The sequence below is a fragment of the Rhipicephalus sanguineus genome, chromosome 5, assembly GCF_013339695.2.
Source record: "Rhipicephalus sanguineus isolate Rsan-2018 chromosome 5, BIME_Rsan_1.4, whole genome shotgun sequence".
NCBI classification, from domain to species: Eukaryota; Metazoa; Arthropoda; class Arachnida; order Ixodida; family Ixodidae; genus Rhipicephalus; species Rhipicephalus sanguineus.
This window is the reverse complement of record NC_051180.1, coordinates 159,239,499-159,261,232: the sequence shown is the minus strand read 5'-3', so window position 1 is coordinate 159,261,232 and position 21,734 is coordinate 159,239,499. Positions and strand designations below refer to the sequence as shown.

Genomic DNA, 21,734 nt, shown 5'->3' with positions numbered 1-21,734 from the left:
GAAACGCTTTTGCACGCATTTCATCATCGCAACGCGAAAGTAAAATATAGTCACTCTGCACCTCCCTTGGCGCGCGTACAAGTTTAATAATCCCTCCAGCTGTTGATCCTGGAGCACAAGTATGACGGATGTTTTCGAGCGCACTCGAACGAATGTGGAATTTCGCAACGGTCATTCACGGTCCATTTAATTGCATTAGTGATAAAGTAAAAGCTAATGCTTGTATACCTGTGAAAATGGAACTGTACGTCGATTACTGAATTTTGTATTTTGTTGCAAATTGTCAATACCAGCAGCTGCTAACACACGATTTTATTGTTCTTCGACTGGAGAGAGAAATCACAAATAGTAAACAAAAAAAAAAACAAGAAGGAAAAAAAAATTGGACGAAGCTTGAACTCCGCCTTCAAGAGTAGAACGCGATAGCGTAATTTGGCCCCGTTCGCATCGCCTTCTCAGTCGCTAGCTTGCTTTCGCTTCTCGATGGACACCTCAACCGTGCCTCAACAAAAGGAACGTCTGCTCGCGCAACATTAACGATTTCAAACTATATCCTATAACGCCTCCCACTTGAACCAAAGATATTAATTTGCATCGAATTCGGCCTTTTGCTCACGGACGACGCGGATTTTTCGCTGAGAACTAATGGCGCCGACACCGACGCCGACACCGTGATTTCTGCGAAACGAGCTCTTTAACGCGTTAAAAACTTGAGGAGCCATTCCACTGTGTGACGGTGGATAACCAGTGAAGACGTTTAGCACACGACACACAGCTGACACAATTTCGAACCTTAGCTAATCACACATCCTATTCGAAATGTCTATCCAGCAAGTTCCTTTTGAATTTAGTGTATGCTCCTTTAGAGGGGTCACGAACCACTTTTCCAAGTAATCACCGAATTCCCTTGTACAACGAACCGGATTTTCGTGTGTAGTGTTTGGATGTGTAAATGCGCCTGCAAGGCAAATTTTATACAGCTAAATTCAGGGGTGAGGCCAATGGCGGAAGAGGCACATCGGTGAATTGTATTCACCGATGTGCCGCCCCTGCTCTGTAAAAGCCGCTGTAAAAGCTAAAAAAATGAAGGTGTTTAGCTTTACATGCAATAAAATGCTCTTGAAACATACTTATCGTAAGACCACATGAATACTAGTGCAAGTAGTTTGAGCCCTTAATTTTAGGAAAGCGCCGCATTAAAAACTTGGAGGACGCTTGAGCTTCGCCTTCAAGAGTAGAACGCGATAGCGTAATCGGGCCCCTAGCGTATCGCCTTCTGAGTTGCTAGCCTGGCTTCGGTTCTTGGTGCATGTCTCATCCGTACCGTAAGGAAACGAACGACTGTGCGCTTAACATCGGTCGTTTCAAACTATCCTAGAATGCCTACTACAAGTACAGTTAAGTGCCCACTACGCCATAATTCTCCCTTTTGCGACTCGGCGAAGGGCCCACTACGCGTCCGTAAGGCAACACGCGAACCTACGCAGCTGCTCACTTTGTTGATGCTTTTGCAGTTGACGGTGATTAAATAAATTAAAAGGCCTGACCACACGTACGCGTTGCACCGTGTCAGCGCGTGACCTGGATGGATGCTATGAGCGTCTCCTTTATAACGGGACGGTGACAAGTGTGCCACCAGGCTCGACAAAAAAAATTATATTTCCTTTTTCTTTTTTTAAATGTTGGCCTAATGCCTCTACTTTGATAAAATTGATCGTACTACAGGAAAAAAATGAAAGCGTAAATTCTCAGTCCAGTTCTCTGCCCTTTACGGCAGACTGTCTTTATTTTTTCCCAATATTTATTTTTGTCCTTTCTCTCTAATTTTCTACCACCAATATTCTAACCGTCTCTTACTCATTTCAATCGCGGGTGTGTTCCGCTTTCCATTGTTGTTCCTAAAACCCAAGGCTCGTGCGCAAACGTACACCTGGGTGGATATCTCCTTAGGACAAACAAACAAACAAACAAACAAACAAACAAACAAACAAACAAACAAACAAACAAACATCTCCACATTCAATCAGAACATGCTCCGCCGTTTCCTTATCTTCCCCGCAGCATGTGCATTTTTCTTGTTATTTACTGAATCTCGCTTTATAACGACGTGTTCTAAGGCAACCCGATCTCGCTTCAAACAGTAAAGCGCTTCCCCTCGAATTATCGTAAAATGCCTCCCTCCTTATTTCATTTTTGCCCTTTCGGTATTTACTCAAAGCCGGTTTTTTCTCCATAGCTGCCGTCCAGTATATCCTCTCCGCCTCTCTGACTTTTCGCTTAACGCTCTTTGTTGACATATTGCTTACACTACCAGCCGTATATTTACTAGTGAGCATCCTAGTTTTTTTCCCCCACTGTGTGTCCACGCTCATCCTATACAAATAACGGAACACATTATCTGCTTATCTACTCTCCTTCATATTTCTTAGCCTTTCTTCGAACCTTATTTTGCTCTGAGCTTCTCTCGCCTCAAAACCTGCCCATCCCATATCGCCCTTTACAGCCTCATTTGTCGTCTTCCCGTGAGCCCCCGACGCGAGGCGTCCCACAGTCCTTCGATTTACATCCATTCCCGATTGCACCTCTGCCCTCATGCACACCACTGAGTTCCCAAAAGTAAGCCCCGGAACCATTACACCTTTCCACAGACCTCGAAGCACCTCGTACCTATTGTATCCCCACAACGCTCTGTGCTTCATTATTGCAGCATTCCTCTTTCCTTTTGCTGCCGAGGCTTTTTCCTGTACCTACATGCATCTATCACTCTTATTTACCCATATTCTAAGGTACTTAGAATAACAGAGAGCTGAGCTAGTTGGTACGTAATCATTCTAAAAAGACGGCGTGCAAACACGGATACAAGAAAGAAGTCAGGACACCACAAACGCCTACTAACAACTGAAGAGACGCACAGCGGCTGAAAAGAAAGAAGGCACGAAAACTTATCTGCGCATGCCCATGCAACAGGCCAACCTATCAATCCGGCACGCGTGGCAGTCTACGTGGAAGATAACTGTTAAGGCATTTGATTTCATCTTTATGCAAGTTAATCGACGGTTGGCTCACGCACGCGCTACCACTATTCTCGATATGCCATGCTTCAATCATCAGGCACGTTTCTTCATTTCTATGCCGGTACGCACTGCGCATTCATCGAATTTTGGCGTGCACTTGCAATCTCGACAATGTAAATATAGATTAGAAGGTGAGCCTCCTGTTAGCTATCTCTTATGTTCCAGCAATCTCTGGTTAATGCATCGGCCCGTCTGTCCTACGTAGAAGCGGCCGCAGCTGAAAGGGACCACACTCGTACGGCAATCAGTGAATTTGTTGGTGTGTTTTACGAAACAAATATCGGCCCGCTTCTTGTCTTTTACTCGCTCATTCTTCCTCTGCACAGCGGCACAAATCTTACGTAGCTTATTGGCAGCCGTGAAAACAACATTAACGCCGTATCTAGTTCCTACTTTCTTTAGCCTGTGAGATACGCAATGAATGTACGGTATACCTACGACACGTTTCTTCCTATCGCTTTCTGCAACCATTCTCGGACATAACACAATAGACTTCTTTAAACGTTCAGCGACCGTGGCCACTGCATCACGAGGATACCCTACGTCTACAAGACGCGCAACCTGTGCGTTAAATCTATCACTCATTTTGTGCTCACACGACTTGTTGAGGGTTGACTTAAGGCAAGACACGGCGATGCCGTTTTTTACAACCTTCGAGTGCTTCGACGAAAAATTTAACAGCGGTTTCGAAGATCTAGGAGAATCCTGCCAGCACACGTGGTTCTTCTGGAATGTTAAAGAAATGTCTAGAAATTATATTCCATTATTCTGAGGCACCTCTTTAGTAAAGCTCAGCCCTCCTCCATTTAATTCAAATTTTTCGCTCACTGAAGTTACCACCGTTTCAATGTCCTCGCCACTACAAAAAAATCAAGTAATCGTCCACATAACGAGAAACCTTAATAACCGAATTACCTAAGGCGCCTTCCAAAAGATTGTCAATCTTGCTAAGGTATAAATCACTAAGAACCGGAGCAACCTTAGAACCTATACATATCCCTGATTTCTGCACATAAACGCCTTCCTTCCAACCTACCAGCGTCGACTTTAAGTCCATGGAAAGAATTTCTAGAAATGCCCCGGTAGAATGCCCTTTCTAAATGCCCTTTTTAAATACACATATATACCCCATAAAGTGGACGGGGGGATGGCCGCCGCGTTAGCTCAGTTGGTAGAGCATCGGACGCGTTATTCGAAGGTCGCAGGTTCGGTCCCTGCCCGCGGCAAGCTGTCCTTTCGTCCACTTTTCGTTCTTCACATTTACATTACATTTACTACTAATAACGTTCCATATACTTTCCTTGGCATTATTGCCTGTTAGTTTTCATTAATATTGTGTATAACAAAGAAAAACGAGCCCTTAAAATTTCCACTTCTTTCCTTCATACGTTAAGAGAGAGAGATAATAATCTCTCATGAAATTTCCGGAGTGGTTAGCCTGGTATGTCGCCTGGCTTGTTAAGTTCACTACTGCCACTACATGACATTCGTATAGTGTTTTTTTCCGAAGCAGTTTCAAGCAGTAGCGTCGCTCTGTGGTAGAACACCCGCTCGCCACGCAGACGGCCTTGGTTCGATTCTGATTCGAACCGAATATTTTTATTGTTTATTTTATTTGTATCTTTACCGATATTTCAGTGACGGACAAGATGATTTTTCGCTCTCAACCAATGGCGCCGACACCCACGATTACACAGCAATTTTTGTCTAGAGATAACGCCGCGCCACCAGCGATATTGCTGGAAAGTTCGATAGCGCCTGTATAAAAGCCGACGCGCTTGACCGCTTGTCAGTTGATCGACGGTCGACGCTCTGTTCGCCGCTATCAGTGTATTGCTGTAGTTTGACTTTCAGTTTCTCGGCCACAAGTTCGGCCAAATAAACAGTTTCATCTCGGACGTGCCGACTGTTGTCTTCGTCGACGTCACGACCACGTGACAATATCACTGTCAGAAAGCGTCCTTAACAAACTTTCTTCTTTCATCGTCCGGAAAGTTCTGGCGTCATGTCCCACCAAAAAAATAAAGCTTCATTTAGTCTTTCCATAAACAGTACAAACGCAACCGACAGTGCAGAAATCGCAGAGGCGTTGAACGTCTACTTCAGCTCGGTGTTCACAAACGATAATGGGATCGCCCCTCCATTTCCGTCACAATACGGCATACCTCCCTTAGAGGCCATTAGCGTTTCTGAAGAAGGCGTCGTTGGTGCTGAACATTGATGCAAGAAATCGCCCAGAACTGATGCTATAACCAACGCATTTCTTTTCGTTATGCGGAATGGTGCTCCAAATAACTAACACTTATATCCTCCACATCATTGTCTAGTGGCGAAGTCGCGAATGAATGGAATTATGCAAAAAGAATTCCCATACCTAAATCTGAAAACAAGTTACTAGTGTCATCATACAGGCGTATTTCATTGTTTTGTACATGTGCGAAATTACTTGAGCACATAATATTTAAGCAAATTTTGGCCTTCCTTGAAACTAATAACATAACGTATTTACGGCAACACGGTTTTTGCAAAGGACTGTCAACTACCACACGACTACTTCAGACAGTTGACGACCTCGCAGGCGCTCTAGATAACCATAGTCAAGTTTACATTATATTCCTTGATTTAAAAAAAAAAAGTATTCAATCGAGTATTCCTTCGGAAGTTACTTATAAAATTAAAACCGATCCTAAAAATGATTTTTTCACTCGCATGGATTCGGGCATACCTTTCACACAGGGGTACCAAAGCGTTTCTGTCGATGGCTCAAGCTCTACCCCCACTTCAGTTCACTCCGGGATACCGCAAGGCTCCATGCTTGGCCCACTTCTGTTTTTAGTACTTATTAATGATACAGTGAGTGACATACCTAATAAGATAAGACTTTTTGCAGACGACTGCATCCTTTATCACGTCATAAATGACCCTAACGTCCAGATAACATTAAACAAACCTCTGGATAAGATACACTCATGGTGTTCCACTTGGCAGATGAACATTAATAAAAAAAAGCTATGGAATGAGAGTTACGCGCAAGAAATGTCCATTACCTTTCACCTATTGCATCAACAACAACTGCATAACTCGTTAACAGCTACAAATACTTGGGTGTTATAATTACCTCCGACTTAAAGTGGAACGAGCACACCGAGTACACACAAAAAAAGGCAATGAAAACGCTTTTGTATACTTACGCAGAATCATTGGAAAGTCTACCAAAGAAATTAAAATGTTTGGCTTACAAAATTCACGTGCGACCCCTATTAGAAAACGCGTCTCTCCTGTGTGAGACCCTCTTACATTAGCAAATATTAAAAAGCTGGAACGTGTACAAAGAAAATTCATGATGTTTATTTACAACGCTTACAGTAGAAACACATCCCCTTCAAACCTCCTTGAAAGTTCGAACTTGGAACCTTCAGAACGCAGGCGCGCCTGTGAAAGACTTGAGCAATTCTATCAGATCTATCACGGTCACCTAGAAATCGATACAGGCAAATATATTGAACCTTTGAAATCACGAATAACACGGTCACATCATCACAAGAAAGTCTAAGAATTCTCATGCAAAACCACTGCTTTCCAAAAATTCTTTCTCCGAACAGCACGTAGTTGAAGTGTCCTGCCCGATGAAGCTGTGTCATCCACAACTGTTTCTTCATTCCTGATTGCGATAGCCTATCTGCCAACCATCCCTTGAACGTTTTTTTAAAGACATTGCATGTAATCTCTACTGTGTGTGCCCGAATTGTATGTTTCTGTTATGATCAGCGCTAGTTCGTTTGTATATTTGTGCACATTCTGCTCATTGTATTGATGTATTTGTTCTTCCCGCCTATTCTTTAATAAAACTCGCCCATTCTGCACTTTTAGTTAAAAAATGACAAAAAGAACTAATAAACGGTGCATTGACTGGTATGTTTTCCATGTTGCAAATTCCTATTCTTCTTTATTTTCCCCCGACGCACTGTTTTGACGCGATAGCGTTAAAGAGCTCGTTTTTGTTGTAAGCCTCTTTTGTTGTTTTCTTGCATTGGAAAACATATTGTCAAATGTATCTATAAACCACGCCTGCCTACGACTTCGCATAGAAGTCGGCAGAATTGACTAAATCAATAAATACAAACAACTTTTGATATATTCCTGCTTTGCCTCACCTTTAAAACGCCAGGAGGGATATGTGTGTCTACCATGAACGTTAAGCCTTAAATCCAGCTCCGCTAACCTCCTGTAAGCGCTGCTTTGAATCATCTTTGTCTTAATATTTAACGTCTCAGTGATTAAAGTTTCGCAATGGTTACCGACTCGGGCGCTAGAACTGGAGCACTGACCCGCTCTTACCATATTTAGGCTCATTTGATTTTATTGATATTTTCTGATGACTGAAACGTTTGTTTCATCGACCATCAAACAATTGATCATTCGCCTGCCGAAGGAGTATCTATGCAAACGACAGAGTTGCAGTGAAACGAGTTCGTGAGTGATTTAAATCGTTTGTAGTTGTTAATGAGCTTGGGAAGAATTTTGTTACCGAAAACCATCCGTGGCATATCCACCGCGTGTAGAATTTTAATGAGTACTTGTAGAAGTCACCCATAGTGGAGCATTAAGTGCTGCTGATCAGCTCGCCTGGCACATGAGTAGCCGGCACTTATGATTTCGTGCCGTGCTGTGGAAAGTAAGCTTGCGAAGCCTTGCAGCTTGGCTCATAAAGCGTAATGCTATTTCCTTTGCAGTTCTCGTCGTATGCCCGTTGGCATTGTGGTGGAACTGGATTGTCGACTGTGCTGCTTGTCTGCACCAGCTGGCAACCTGCGGAGCGTATCGAATGATAGGTTTAAGTTCATGAATAGTGACAATATCAATGCGCTACCCTATACTGTCCTAGCTGCCTAACTGCCTAGCTATAACGTGAGCTCGCGTTGCCTAGCAACCACCTGGCACAGCTGCACCTTCCTTGCACAGCTTGGAAACCGCTTACATGACCACGAAAGGAAGTAGTCACGTTATCATGAAAACTGCGCGAAAAACGTGGAGGAAGGGAGACAAGAACAGCGCACGCTTTTCGCGCAGTTTTCATGATAATGGAATGCCAACTCGCCGAACAGTCCATTCTTCTAAAAAGTCACGTGTCCAAAACCACGTAACATCACGTAACCACTAGTCACTTGACCAAAACCACGTAACATCTCTTAACTAGTCACGTGACATGTACCCTCCGAAACGTAGAGGAAGCTATGTCGAACACTAACTCCACTGTTGGTTCCAGCCTTGCGCCACTAGTGCAAGCTGCGCACATTTTTTGTCTTTTAGAACAGTAGACCGACATTTCAGGCACATCTGAATGGCATCTTTGAAGTTTTGTGAGTTGTAGGGCTTATTGGTAGACATTTCTACCAGCGCAGAAAAAAGGAAGGGTGTCCCCTTGTCCACGTTGTTATTGCTCATTTATTATTAAATGCGAAGCATTTGTTAGCGAGCGTTTGGTACTTTGAGCGTTTCTATTTATCTATTTATCTATCTATCTATCTATCCGCCTACGTTTGGGTGCTCTCATGATCGCCTCCTTAACTTGGTGTTGACCAAAATTGGCAAGGGAGGGTGAGTGGATTTGACGAATATGTCTGTCGGGTCATGACATGAATAACGTCAAAATCCTGTCGCATGCGTCGTGAAACCTTTTCCTCCAGACACGTGTGGCATATACCCGTTTGCCACGGGCCGCGGTGTACGGGTATGCGCCGCAGGTGATTCACAGTTTATATCTACCCAGGAACGGCGAGAACAGACATCGGTAATTTAAATGCGAGAGCGTTAAGAAAAACCGGCATGGTAGCATTGACCCGACGAATGGAAGGAATAAGAATTAGGATTCCAGCAGGAATCGAACCCAAGCATTCTGCGTGGCAATCGGGTATTCTACGACAGAGCCACGCCGGGTCTATAAACTGGTTTGGAAAAACAGCCAATGCAGTCGTAATGTCGGTGCAACGTCAACTGTCTTTGTGATGCTGGCTATCTAATTTTACAAGAAAGCAATAACACTACATATGTACTCCTACGATACAGGCGTCATATCAGATTAACGGTTGTGGTTCTAGTGTTGGTTCCACTTTTATAGCAGTCTAATAAACGTTACATTTGCATTCGTATGATTCAGCAAGGTATATTGAAGCATTGCTCGACCCCTGTGGAGTACAACGAAAGTTACGTGTGATATTCATATGATTGCACCATAAAGTGTTCTTATTTCAATAATGCTGACGTATGTACTCTAACGTGAGGGCTGACGTTACGTCGCACCATAAATTACCCTGTAAACGCCAGTGTTGTCGACGTGCCTGGTAAGCCCACGATGTGCACATAGCTACTACACTTACAAGAACACGTCGATCCACCTCGTAACGGTTGGATCAAAGCCATAAAGTACAGCATAGAAGTACTCTCTGACTGCTTCGCATGAAACCGATTACCACAACACGTGGGTTCTGCCAAATTTTTATTTTTCCTTGATTTGTCTGTTGGTCCATAATATTATTGCCCATGTTTGCTCTTGAGACGCCACAGTACTCCTCACAAAGTGGACTAAGTGAACAGTTTATTCACAAAATGAACAAACCTTGCCCGAATTTAGAAGACAGCGCAAGTGACGCACTATTACTATTACACAAACAATACAACCTACGAAAAAAATGTGAGCTCCGCCCGCAGAATCGCTCACACCCTGCCATTGGCCTGTGAAATACAGTCGTGCTGGCTGGTTTTCACTCGAACTGTAAGTACTTTTTCTCTGCTAATGTAAGCACTACGCATATCAACAGGTAAATGTTCCTCGTAACTACAGGAATATTATGTATCACTGATCGGCGGTGTCAAAATCCCCGAGGAAATTTAGCACTGCATTGAAGTTCCCGACCAGCTGCACAAACGTGAATCTGTATGGGAAAGTCAACTATGTGAAACCATCGAGAAGCCCTTGACGTCACGAAAATGAGTAAGCGAAATGACGTAGCATTTATGCAGATTATTTGTGGGAGAGTGAGTGATGGCTGCGGTCGGAGCCGACATTTTTTCTTAGGTTGAAGCCGATTATAAACTTGAATAATTTCGACATTACGCACACACACACGCACAAAAAAAAACAAATGACAGAATAAGGAAAAATGAGCAAAATACCACAAAATACAAGTGATGGCGCATAATTGAATTGTTGAGTGTCCTTAAAAAAGCACGCTCGTTAGCAGCATCAATATTTTAATATGCAGTGCAATCGTAAACGTACCACATGGTAAACTGTTTGCGCGTTCATTCGCAATTCATGGATCATTACTAGGGGTGTGCGAATAGTGAAATTTCATCTCGAATCGAATTCAAATCAAATAGTGTCGGACAGTGGCCAAAAATATCGAATATCGAATACAAAAGATATTATTAATAAGTGAAAGAAATAGAGAAAAAATGAAATCTGGTCATGTCCTCGAGCACATAACGCGGCGTGTTACTGCTACGAAGAGACTACAAACTGTCATGACCTGGCTTCAGCGTCTCTCGCCTTGATGTTATGGTGTTTCCTGCAGTTGAAAACATGCGCTCACTGGGCACCTCAGTTGCAGGGAGGGGAGAGTATCGCAAAGCAATTTTGGCGATTCCTGAACAAAATGCAGCTACATGTTCTTTCCATTATTTAAAAACATCATCCATTCTTGGGATTATGGGCTCATTGAAGTATTTTTGAACCACTTGACTAAAGGTCTGAGCTCAGTGTGCTGGTTATTTTTTTACGCTAGTAGTTCGACCATCTCCCTGGCCTTCTTTACTGAAGCCATGACGTGCGCAAATGACTAGGTTTGACAATTTTGAGCTAACGAGCGCAATGCATACAGTGGGCGTTCACGATCACGTCTGCCAAAATTTTCAACGCTACGCGCCGCGGAAATGGGTCAAATTTCAAGGTGACCGCTGCTTGCCCTTCCTCTCGCGGGCGCGCGCTTTAGAGAATGAGGGGATGACGTACATGAGAAAATGGCCCTACGTAGATGGTAGTGATGTGACGTCGCTCCTCTACGTAGAAGACTGTGCTCTTACGTCGCCAACAGTAGCACGTGACACTGCGATAATTATTTGACACGACATGTGTAGTTTGTGCAATTTGTTGCTTGAATAGATTAATAAAACTTGAGAGAAATAATGAGACACACAAAGAGAATGTGTGCGTCTTTTTTACGTTTCTTTCGTGAATTGCAGCGAGATGCGGGGCTAATGTGCCTCCCATTCCCATGCGTTTGTGTCCCCGCGGTTAGCGCATCGAGCAGACGCCAGCCCTAGAAACGAAAGTAATGTTATGGCGCGTTCGAGCACTCATTATGCTCATTTATTCTACCGCGTCCAAGTAAACGTTAATGCGACACTGGCTCATGATACCGCCAATCTCGTGCCCGTACAAATGTCTCAACTTTCATGCCCCCGTCCCGCAGAAACAGGCAGTACACCACAGAGAACGCGGACAAAACGCCGACGGCCGCTACATAAAAAAAAAAGGTAGCGGCCGTGCAACGCCGCTCGCGTGCTCGGGCTGGCTCGGGCACGTCATGCGCACGTGACGATGCATGCGCATGACGTGTTCATGCGTATGTGTCAAGTGAAGAGGGCAGGGAAGGGATTTGGCTTGCGAAGGCTATACCAATGCCACCTAGAAAAAAAATCACAGCATATCCACGGGGTGAATGATGATGAGTGGGGCGAAGCTACGGAGGGAATCATCTGTAAACCGTGAAACTCTTCCGTGAAATGCGCCCAGTACATAATATAAAGAGTGTGAAACATCGTGTGTATATTAAACATCAAACTTTTATTGTACTGTTGGTTTACGTGGTCCCTTCATTATCACTTGTGATCGGTGAAATGCAAGGAAGAAGTCCGCTCCCGAGCGAAAGAGCGCCAAGAGCGACCGCATTCCCCGCTCGCCCTGTGCGAATTAAAGGCAAGGCTAGAGGGAAGACAGGACGCGCGTTCCACGACGCGAGGTCGGTAGCATGCCCAACGAAAGCCAACGCAACGCGATCGTGCAAGTGCTCCGGCTTCGCATCGCCTCATGGTTCCATTTAGCGTCCCAAAACCAAACATATTGCTCAAGGTGTGCCTTGCGTTTTTCGTAGAAATAATTTCTTTATCATGTACATTAAGACGAAAAGTTGAAAGCCCACTAGAGTGTATCGCCCGCAAAGTATGTCTTTTAGTGTGATTTAACTCTCGTACGGAAGGGTCCTCGCGCCGTTGCCGGTCCACCTCGCCCGTTGACGATCGGGCGAGGTGGCTAAATACAACTACTACTACTACACTTTAAGAAAAACATCTGGCGTTCTTTCGTTCTGCTTTTACAAAACATCTGGCGTCTTTCGTTGGTTTATTTCATCAATCAACGGCGTTTTGAACAAAATTTTTATTGTTTAATCACGCACAGGAGAAATCTCACCAGGCACTACCTTGGAGGTAAACAATGGCTGCTAATGGCAATGAGAGACAGAAGAAGTCGGCTTTTAGCTAACACTTACACTTCTACTTCTACTAACGTTTCCTACTGGAACATGCCAATGGCTGCTAATGGGGAATGAGAGACAGAAGAATTCGGCTTTTAGTTAACGCGCACGCTGCGAATTTTTTATTGTTCAACAACGCACAGGAGAAATCTCCCACCGGCACCACCTTGGAGGTCAAAGCGTAAGACTTGTTACTCACTACTACGATCACGACGACTACGAGGGACGAACGGGTGCCGCCTTAAGGAGCTTCGCCCCTAAAAATTTCAGGCCTGCTCACTGCCGCCGTGACGTCACACGTCTTGACCGAGCGAGCGAACGCGCGGGAGACCATTGCCACTATCGTCTCCTATGAAATGATAAAGCGTTCGCGGCTAGTTTTACATGCGTAACAGCTTTATTTTGCCTTTTGCGTCGGGATTGGCGCTGGCTTAAGGAATGTGTTGCGCTTTAGAGTCTTTGGTTATTGGTCTGTAAGCGACTTATTATTCCACTTAAAAATAAGAAAAGATTGTGCGCTATCGAAAATGTGACCGATTTATAAATGCGAAGGTTGATGGCCCCGAAAAGTGACGAAATAAATAAGGCAAGTTTGATTCATACTTCATTCTTTATTCACACACACACACGCACACACGTCACACTGTCCATAAGATGTGCAAAAACTGTTTCTATTTATTTGGTAAACGAGAAAAATTGTCGGCACTGCGTCCAGAGGTCCAGAGTCAGCTGAGTAGCCCCCATAGGAGCTACTACTGTCCTGCCGGTTCTTGGATCGGTGTACTTGGTAGTCGTCCTTAAGTGTTCTGGCTTGAAATCGAGCTCACACACCTGAAAACCATTTAAGAAAGCGGTTTATCACAGGCTTTCTGCTCTGATACTTATTTGCCCAGTTACAAAACAACAAAATCTATGAGGTAGGTGTCTACAGGCATCCCAATTCAGCTGACTTGCAGCCGTACACATTTCAAGGAAACAAATTAGGCGAAGGTGCTTGCGAGACTGATGGCGCATAATTCTAATACCGCAAAAAGTGGTCGGAGCCCCGGTCAGAAATACTATGTATACAAAACAGATGCACGACGCCACGCATCGCCACTGCTTAGCGTTTCTCAGTCAAAAGAAGCCCGCGGTGCTACGCGCAAATAGGCACCGTGCAGTCGAGTTCTCACGTGTGACTGCAGCGCCAGAACGCACAGCCTAGCGGATAAAGAAAGCAACGTTGAGACGGCCCAGGGACAAAACAAACGCGATGCGCGTCTCTCCGCCTCTGCATGAGTGTGCAGACTGAGCCGGGCCAGAAGGGGGGACGCGTGCGAGCGTCTGTTTTTTGCCTGCCCCTAGCGGCCAATATAAGACAACTTGAGACGGCCCGCACCGAGCAACGCAGCTCCCTCTGGTCAGTGGACGGTGCCTATAGCGAAATGTTTACCGACCCTGAAGGAAAAAAAACTCTGTTCTGATAATATACTGCCACGCGCGTTTATTGCTCAATTTTTATGAGATCGGGGTGCGAGCAGCGGAACGCAAAACGCATCTCTCGCACCGCTTGTGAAGTCGCTTGATTGGAGCATGAAGGTGCGTCTACTTCGTTTCGCCGTCATTTAGCAGCCAAGCTCACCGCGTCTCGGCAAGACGCGCTCGTCAAAAACGGGAAATCTATGCACTCTCAAGAGACGCTACATCATCGCGGGGGTGAGCGTGTGCGACGCTCAGCTAAATGTGCCTTATGTAAAGGCTTGCGCGCTAACAAGTCAGAAGTGCACACGGCATTATTTTATCGAAATAACTGAACCTGTTAGAGGTGATGCCTTTAAAACTTCTGAAAAGCAAGTAGCATAGACTACACATACCTTTGAATCACGGAGAGAATGCATATCGATGTCATCCCGATGAACGGCACGCTCTCATTTCTCTTTTTGGTCGCCTTGGGAGAATGAAACCACTGGAACCTTCGGTACATCGCCAATATCGGCGACACTTGGGCCCACAGCACTGCTCCATTGGGAGAGCTTGCAGGTGTACAACATTCCGTGAACGAAGCACATCACATCACCACGCAGCACTTCACAAACGCAGACCACGGTCTTCAAGCAGACGCCAAAAGAAACACCAGTATACCACGGCAGGCTTCGTCAGGCTTAGCAATCCTGCTCTCTCGAACGGCGTGAGCATGCATGCGCACGTCTACTCAGCAGGAGACGAGGGTCAAAAATGACTGACGTCAGAGGCCATGGCCGGAGTAGTGAGCAGGCCTGAAAATATTCTAGAGGGCGCTGGCTATACACGGGGCGAGTGGCAAGGGTTTGAAACTCGCCTCCTCGCATCGTGGTTTGGCGCCGCTGCAAATTATTGTTTTTCTCAGCTCGTAATGAACCGATTTGAAAAATGCTTGCGGCATACTGCTCTTCATTCGGCACACAACTTCCACCGTCTAACTAAAATTTGCTATGTGGCCTGGTGAGGGGCCCTTTGAAATACACATGCGCTAGCTTTTGAACCAGGATATCGAGAAAAGTTTTAACGGAAAGCCTACTGTAACGACGTTAGCGTTGGTTTTAGCCACCCCAACCTAACCAAGTTGCACCAGTGGGCTTTTTCGTGGTTTAGATATTGGTCTTGTCGAATTATTCGAAATTTCCAATACTAGCTATTCGAAAGTAGAATCGAATTATTCGATTAGGTAATATTCGATTCGAATTAGAACCTCGAATTTCGCACACCCCTAATAATTACCCTTCAAATCTCGTAGCATGTAGTCGTGAATGCAGTGCATGGAAATGTATGTATTGAGAAGGACCGCTTACCTCTCCTACCACCTCTGAGCTGTTCAACCAAGACGGCACAGCCGAGACGTCGGTTGATGGTCAAAATCTTGCGAAGTGCTGCAGGGTGTACTACAGTAGGCAGAAAAGAAGGCGTCTTTTCGAGCGGATATGCAAATAATTATTGCGTAGTTTCTACGAGTGTACCGCCAAATTTGCATTCCTACTGCGTCAGTACATGACGTTGAAACAAAGCGCAAAAAAAATATCTGTAGACGACGCTATTCCTTGATTTCTGTGTCTGGTGGTGGCACTGGCACGTTGAAGCTTCAGTTCCGGTAACGAGGGATCCGCGACAATGCCTCTAACAAGATAATACTATAGTGGGATACAACTTAAGAAGTCCGTACAAGCCCCGCCCAGATTATTGAAGCGCGGCAGCCGATCCCCTCCGCGACTGACGAAATAGTCCCGCTCATGCACTCGGCAATGTTCTTCGAAGACGGGACCACCGGCCATCCGGCTCATGACTTCAGTCTGGAGTGCGCGTCCATTGGTGCAGGCCTGTGTGCATCCGCTTCGAGGAGGAAATGCCGCGGTCTTCGAAAGTTACATGCGACTATAATTTGAATCCAATGTCCGGCGCGCGCGAAAGCGCTTTTCAAACTGAGTTGTTACTTCCACATGTAATATAGGATAGACTTCATGGTGTGTTTTTGTCAGCATCTCGGACACATTTTCCCCCAGACCCTAGCCATCGACAGCTTCGCTGCAAATATATTGCTTCTGAGCTCTTAGCGTTTGTTCCCAGTATCACTGAATCTGTAACTTCTATTCCACCGAAGGTTTATTTGTAATTTACAATACGGACGTTCCAAAGGCAGATAGGGCACCGTGCACTTGCTCTTTTAAACGCCAGCGATGGGCGAGTAAACAGTGCGCTGCCAGTGGCAATCTTGTACGCAACGGTTTTGCAGCTGGAGTTCCCGCCTCCGTTTGAGGGATGGCGCCATGCTGCTTGCGGTGCACCGGTGTGGTGTTTCGACGTGGCTTCATTCGCTAGGCAAAGCCAAATATTTATCTCACACAGTGACAGGAAACAATGGCGTTCATCATGCAAGTGCACAGTGTAGTGAGGTGTAGTTTTTTTGAAGTGAATTGAGGTGCTTTATTTTTCTTTACACAAACACACTTATACAAATTACCTGGACTGATAGCCAAGGAAGGCTAGTTTCCGGTCCCGTGTTTAAAAATTAAACAGACAGGCCAATTACACAGTTTAACAGAACGACATTCAATAGTGTTCAATAATTAAAACAAACCACATAATCCTCATAAACAAAATTTTTCATACAGTGCACCTACATTTATCAATGTAGGTTCATTAGATATCCTGGTTTTCAATGAAAAAGTATTTACTAGATAGCTTAAAGTTGCGTGCGGTTTTAACCTCTAGGGGTAGGGTGTTCCAGATTTTTGTTCCATTGAATTCAATTACTCTTTCGCCGTATATATTATAACACTTAGGTAAATTCAGATTGCCTTTTAGAGCGTGTCTCGTACTACGCGTCGGAAAAGAAAAGATATCTCGAGAAATAGGAAAGTTGGTAGACAAAATGTTGCTAACGGAAATTGATATTTTGTGATTGCATAGAGCCTTTACCGATAACACGTGCTGAGTTTGGAAAATGTTACGAGTTATATTATTGCTGCTGTTTGGTCTACTAATTATTTTCAGTGCCCTTTTCTGTAATGTTTGTAAGTTGTATGTATGTTTTTTAGGTCACGCCCCATGAATCTAAACAATAGCCAATATGGCTATGACAAAACGCGTAATAAAGGGTTTTCAGTACTTCTAAAGGGAAATACTGTGTTGCTCTTATGAGGTGATAACATCCGTATGCGACCTTCTTGCACACGTTTTGAATATGTTCGCGAGGGCATGTGCCCTTGCGAACATGCACAAGATTGTGCGTAGTGTAATCTCCAACCAATCTGCTTTGCCAGTAGCCATTTCATGCTTGCATCTACTCTCCTTTACGGAAGAACCAACCGTTTTTTTTTAAGTACGAAATGTAGTTTGTGAGGATTTGTTGCATATGTGAGCGCTTCATACATTTACACAGAATGCGTGAACGTTGGTCCCCTGAATATATATGGGACAACTGTTACATCAAAAGCATTCTATACAAGTTGCGTCATGTAAATGCTTTCGCGTTTAAAGTGCACGAGGTTTGATACTAAGAATAATGAATGAAGTGGTCTCACCTGGGGTAAACCTGTACCACAAGGCATTGGGGTATAGGTGCTGCCCAGTCCTCAAGGGAACCGCAATGTTTGGAAACGTCAAGCTAAAGCGAAACAGACAAAAAATGTTTATGCGAACAATAAAAAAAGCATTTCAAACGCGAACTTTTATTGTCATGATTCTACGCTTAACTGTACAGACACACACAGAATGCACAATATATGTATTACCAAGACTAAATGTACAACAGAGACTGTAAGAGAACTAGTGAACGTCCCTGCCGTGACGAGCCGCGATATTAGGGCCCTTGTTAGTACGTGCACAAATGTCATTGACTCACCTGGATTTTAGGCGCCTAGCTCTAGTTAAAACGAGACACTAGACTTTGCCTAAAATTCTTTTTCTTACTCTAGGCGAAAGGACTTAGAAGTTTACATAGCTATTTCTCAACTGAACGAAAAAGTTTGTCATCGATGCACTGTTCTTCCATCCGATGAGTGTGCCTCTGTAACATAACCCCGTTGATACGTTCCGGTATCACACGATTTCCCCGTGCCAACGTCCACGTTGTCGTTATCAAGCGAAACTGTGAGATGTTTTAGTGAATCTGGATTGCAATCATGATTGACTAATATATCCCACACGTACTATCCGGATAGTGCGTTGTTTTCTCCCGCGCAGTTTAAAAGCGTATGAACGAGGTTATTTCACAATAGCTTTAATGCCTGCAGCATTTGCCTCAGATGCATGGGTAGAATATGAGGCTGTATGACGTTGTGTAAAGAAGCCAGAACAATTATGAGCACATTAAAAATGACGTGGTTACTTACTGCTGATATCCAGCTCTTGTAGGTGCTCGTATATTAAGATTGTACCAGAAAGAACCGTCGTACAGCTGTCCAACCTTCTGGGCGTAGTGGCAGCGGTATGGTGTGCTTGTCTCATAGTTTCTCATTTTAATGAAAATCGGCTCATTAATATCTGTAAGCTGGGTAGAGCAACACAACAGTTAAGAACTCAGAAGGTATCCTAACGACAAAAAAAGAAAGAAAAGAAAAGCTAAGTGTTTCTAATTTCTTGAACAGGTGAGCACAATACTGTTGAGAGTCTTGACGGCTACTGCTATTTATGGGTTTACCATTCCAGCTGATAATTATAAACGGAAAATCAAACATGCTAACACTTGTTTGCGGACACACACACACACGCGCGCGCACACACACACACGCGCACGCACGCACGCACGCACGCACGCACACACACACACACACACACACACACACACACACACACACACACACACACACACACACACACACACACACACACACACACACACACACACACACACACAAACTCCAAATAGACGTGTCGACTGGGGATGAGCCTTTATCAGGCGGGTGTTTACAAATACACAAGTTCTATTATTACATGTACCTCTAAGGAAAGAAACATACAGAAACTAGACTTTTGCATATAATAAATAAATAAACATTACACACACACACACACACACACACACACACACACACACACACACACACACACACACATACACACACATATATATATATATATATATATATATATATATATATATATATATATATATATATATATATATATATATATATATATATATATATTGCTGTGCGAGGCAATGAAGAGGTGTCACGGGGAGCTTGCGCTACCTTAATTTTAACCTCGTTCCCAGCCAGTAGCACGGCAGATGCAGGAGGCGCATATTCTTGGAAAGGGCACCCAATGTTCTGCCTAACAAGTATGAGCACACTAACAATGCAGCACACTCGGAATAATGCATACACAATAATCAAAGGTAGAGTGAAGCGTGAGGAATTGAACGGTTTCAAACTGCGTAGTTATTTGATGATGAACGCTAAGCATATTGCAGTGCTCATAGCAATAATAAACGCATACATTGGGTGTTGCAGACGACTTCACCACCATGTTGTAACCGTAGCCCTCCCAATGGGCCTAAGGCTGTGCCACGTGCGCTACTTCAACAGCTTCCTAGACCCAAGGCGTTTAGCTCCAACCGGGAACGAAGTTCTTCAACTTTACGTGTGTTTATGTATGGCGCGTAAGCGTGTGTGTTTGTGGGGTGACGAGAATGCTATCTATATTCGCTTACGTCTCTCAGGAGCTGTTCGTGGAAATTCCGAGGATTCTCTTCGTACGGGAGATAAAATCCGTAGTCTGGGCGCTGAACGTTATTACCATTTCCACCAGGATGAGAAACTCCGGCACCTAGCATGCACTCAGGAAGAGCAAGGCTGAGCAGGATGAGCAGCATGGTTGCTGTTGGGTAGCCAGGTGAGTGAATGTGTTTTCTCAGCAGAAACAAGCCTTTTTGTCCAAAAGAAAAATAAAGCTCAGCCACAATAGAAATCGTTGTGGCAAAGTGTGGATGGCATTTTGAATGGTACGATGCTTACATCTGAAGGGCAATGCAAAAGCCATTGTGTAAAATGACGTAGAACCTTCCTGAGCTTCAATAAGGAACTTCCGAGACTTTTGTATTTCTTTGTTCATTGAGGAGAGACAAAGAATACGGCTGCTGCTCTGTCCAGAATAGCAGTGCTGTACTAAGTGTTGTGATACTTCGATCACAATGCCATTTGCACTTCGCCGAAACTTGCTTGACAAAATTGTTTGGTTCCCTTTGTTCACCTTTTATATGTTGTCTTTCACTGCGAAAAGAATAGACCTCTTTGTGTAGCTCTTTATATATGCTGCACAGTATAGTGCAGTACAGTGGTACAATATAATACGAACGTATTCTTGGAACGTTATGATATGTCCTTGAAGCAACTAGCGCTTTTTTGCGTCACAGACCAGCGCTGCTGCCTGTGACGCAAATTCGAATTAACTAGCTTTTACTGTGAATGCGTTTGCCAAAGCGTTCATGTAAGCTTACCACATTAGAAAAAAAGAGAGCAAATGTATCAGTGCCCGTCTGTTTTGTTGTGTAGAAATAAAAAGAAACAGTTCTTAGAAAAGATGGTTTATAATGTGTGTCTTTGTCTTGATCTTCCGTACTTGATTACTGTGTCTGTAACGGGCAGTGCGCCTGCAATTTCTGCCGCGGCTGTATATACATCTAGGGAAACTTTTCACATTGAAGAGTAGTTCCGAGTAGCATTTGTCCTGCGCACTAGTGTTCTTACTCTCCCTTATGTTGAATCCGCGCTATGCTAGTGTTTACGATTATGAACAAACTAGCGCAACAACGAATTTTGTTAAACTTTGGTCTAATGTGTTCCCGCGTGCGCTCCTCTTTACGTCTTTCGTCGCTTTCGAGTACGTACGAGCGTGTGCTGCCAGCTCTCTGGACGGCTTCTGCGGGCGACCATGTTCCTGTGGGTACATTATATAACGTGACTCTGGCACTCAGTAAAGAAAATGACTTTTTAAGGGCTCGTTTTTGTTTGTTAGACACAGTATTAATGAGAACTAACAGACAATATAGCTGTCACGAATTTAGGGGGTAGTCGCGGGTGATGGATTCAGACAGGACTCTTAACGGCAAAACACATTTAATGAGCACACGCACGGCACTCTATAGGATACACAAAGAATATACCAAACAAATACCAAAAGAGACTGTAAAAACTGGAGCTACACACAAAACACACTACAAACTAAACTGTCCCAAAAAGAAAAAGTCAGGTGGCTCTCTAGCGCTCTAGCCTTGTGCTGCTCATGCCTCGGGCCAACCTTACTTGGTACCGTTGATGCGTTTCCCGTCAAAGTCCGGGATCGGTCGCGTCGTGTCCTAGTCGGTGATCTCGACCTTCTCGACGACCATTGCCGTCCTTGCCGCTGCCGAATCGTCGTCCGTCGTCGTCATCGCATGACGTCGTCGCTGACGTGGCGGAGGCCTCCGAGATTAGGCCTAGCGGCGGTCGCTGATGCCCGGTGCTAAGAGCTGACGTGGCCCACCGGGGACTGTCTTCGGCGGCTTGTTTCGAAGGGGGCTTGCGCCAGGAACGTCGGTGATGGCTGCGCGCGGTTGCTGCATCCCGAGCAGCCTCACTCGAACCGGGTCGAGGTCTCCGGCCACCTCTCAGGATGTCCGCGTCACAGGCTACCG

The 21,734-nt window shown here is 44.6% G+C and overlaps 1 protein-coding gene across 1 annotated transcript; it reads right to left on the bottom strand.

The window, feature by feature from the left end:
- Positions 1–6,416: 6,416 nt before the first annotated feature.
- On the bottom strand, positions 6,417–20,018 carry LOC119394378 (uncharacterized). Its single transcript, XM_037661676.2, has 5 exons — positions 19,773–20,018; positions 18,451–18,608; positions 17,641–17,723; positions 15,415–15,504; positions 6,417–7,883 (listed from the first exon to the last, which is right to left on the bottom strand). The coding sequence occupies exons 1-5, from the start codon at positions 19,932–19,934 to the stop codon at positions 7,723–7,725; spliced, it is 654 nt and encodes a 217-aa protein (XP_037517604.1). The 5' UTR covers positions 19,935–20,018; the 3' UTR covers positions 6,417–7,722.
- Between the last annotated feature and the right edge of the window lie 1,716 nt (positions 20,019–21,734).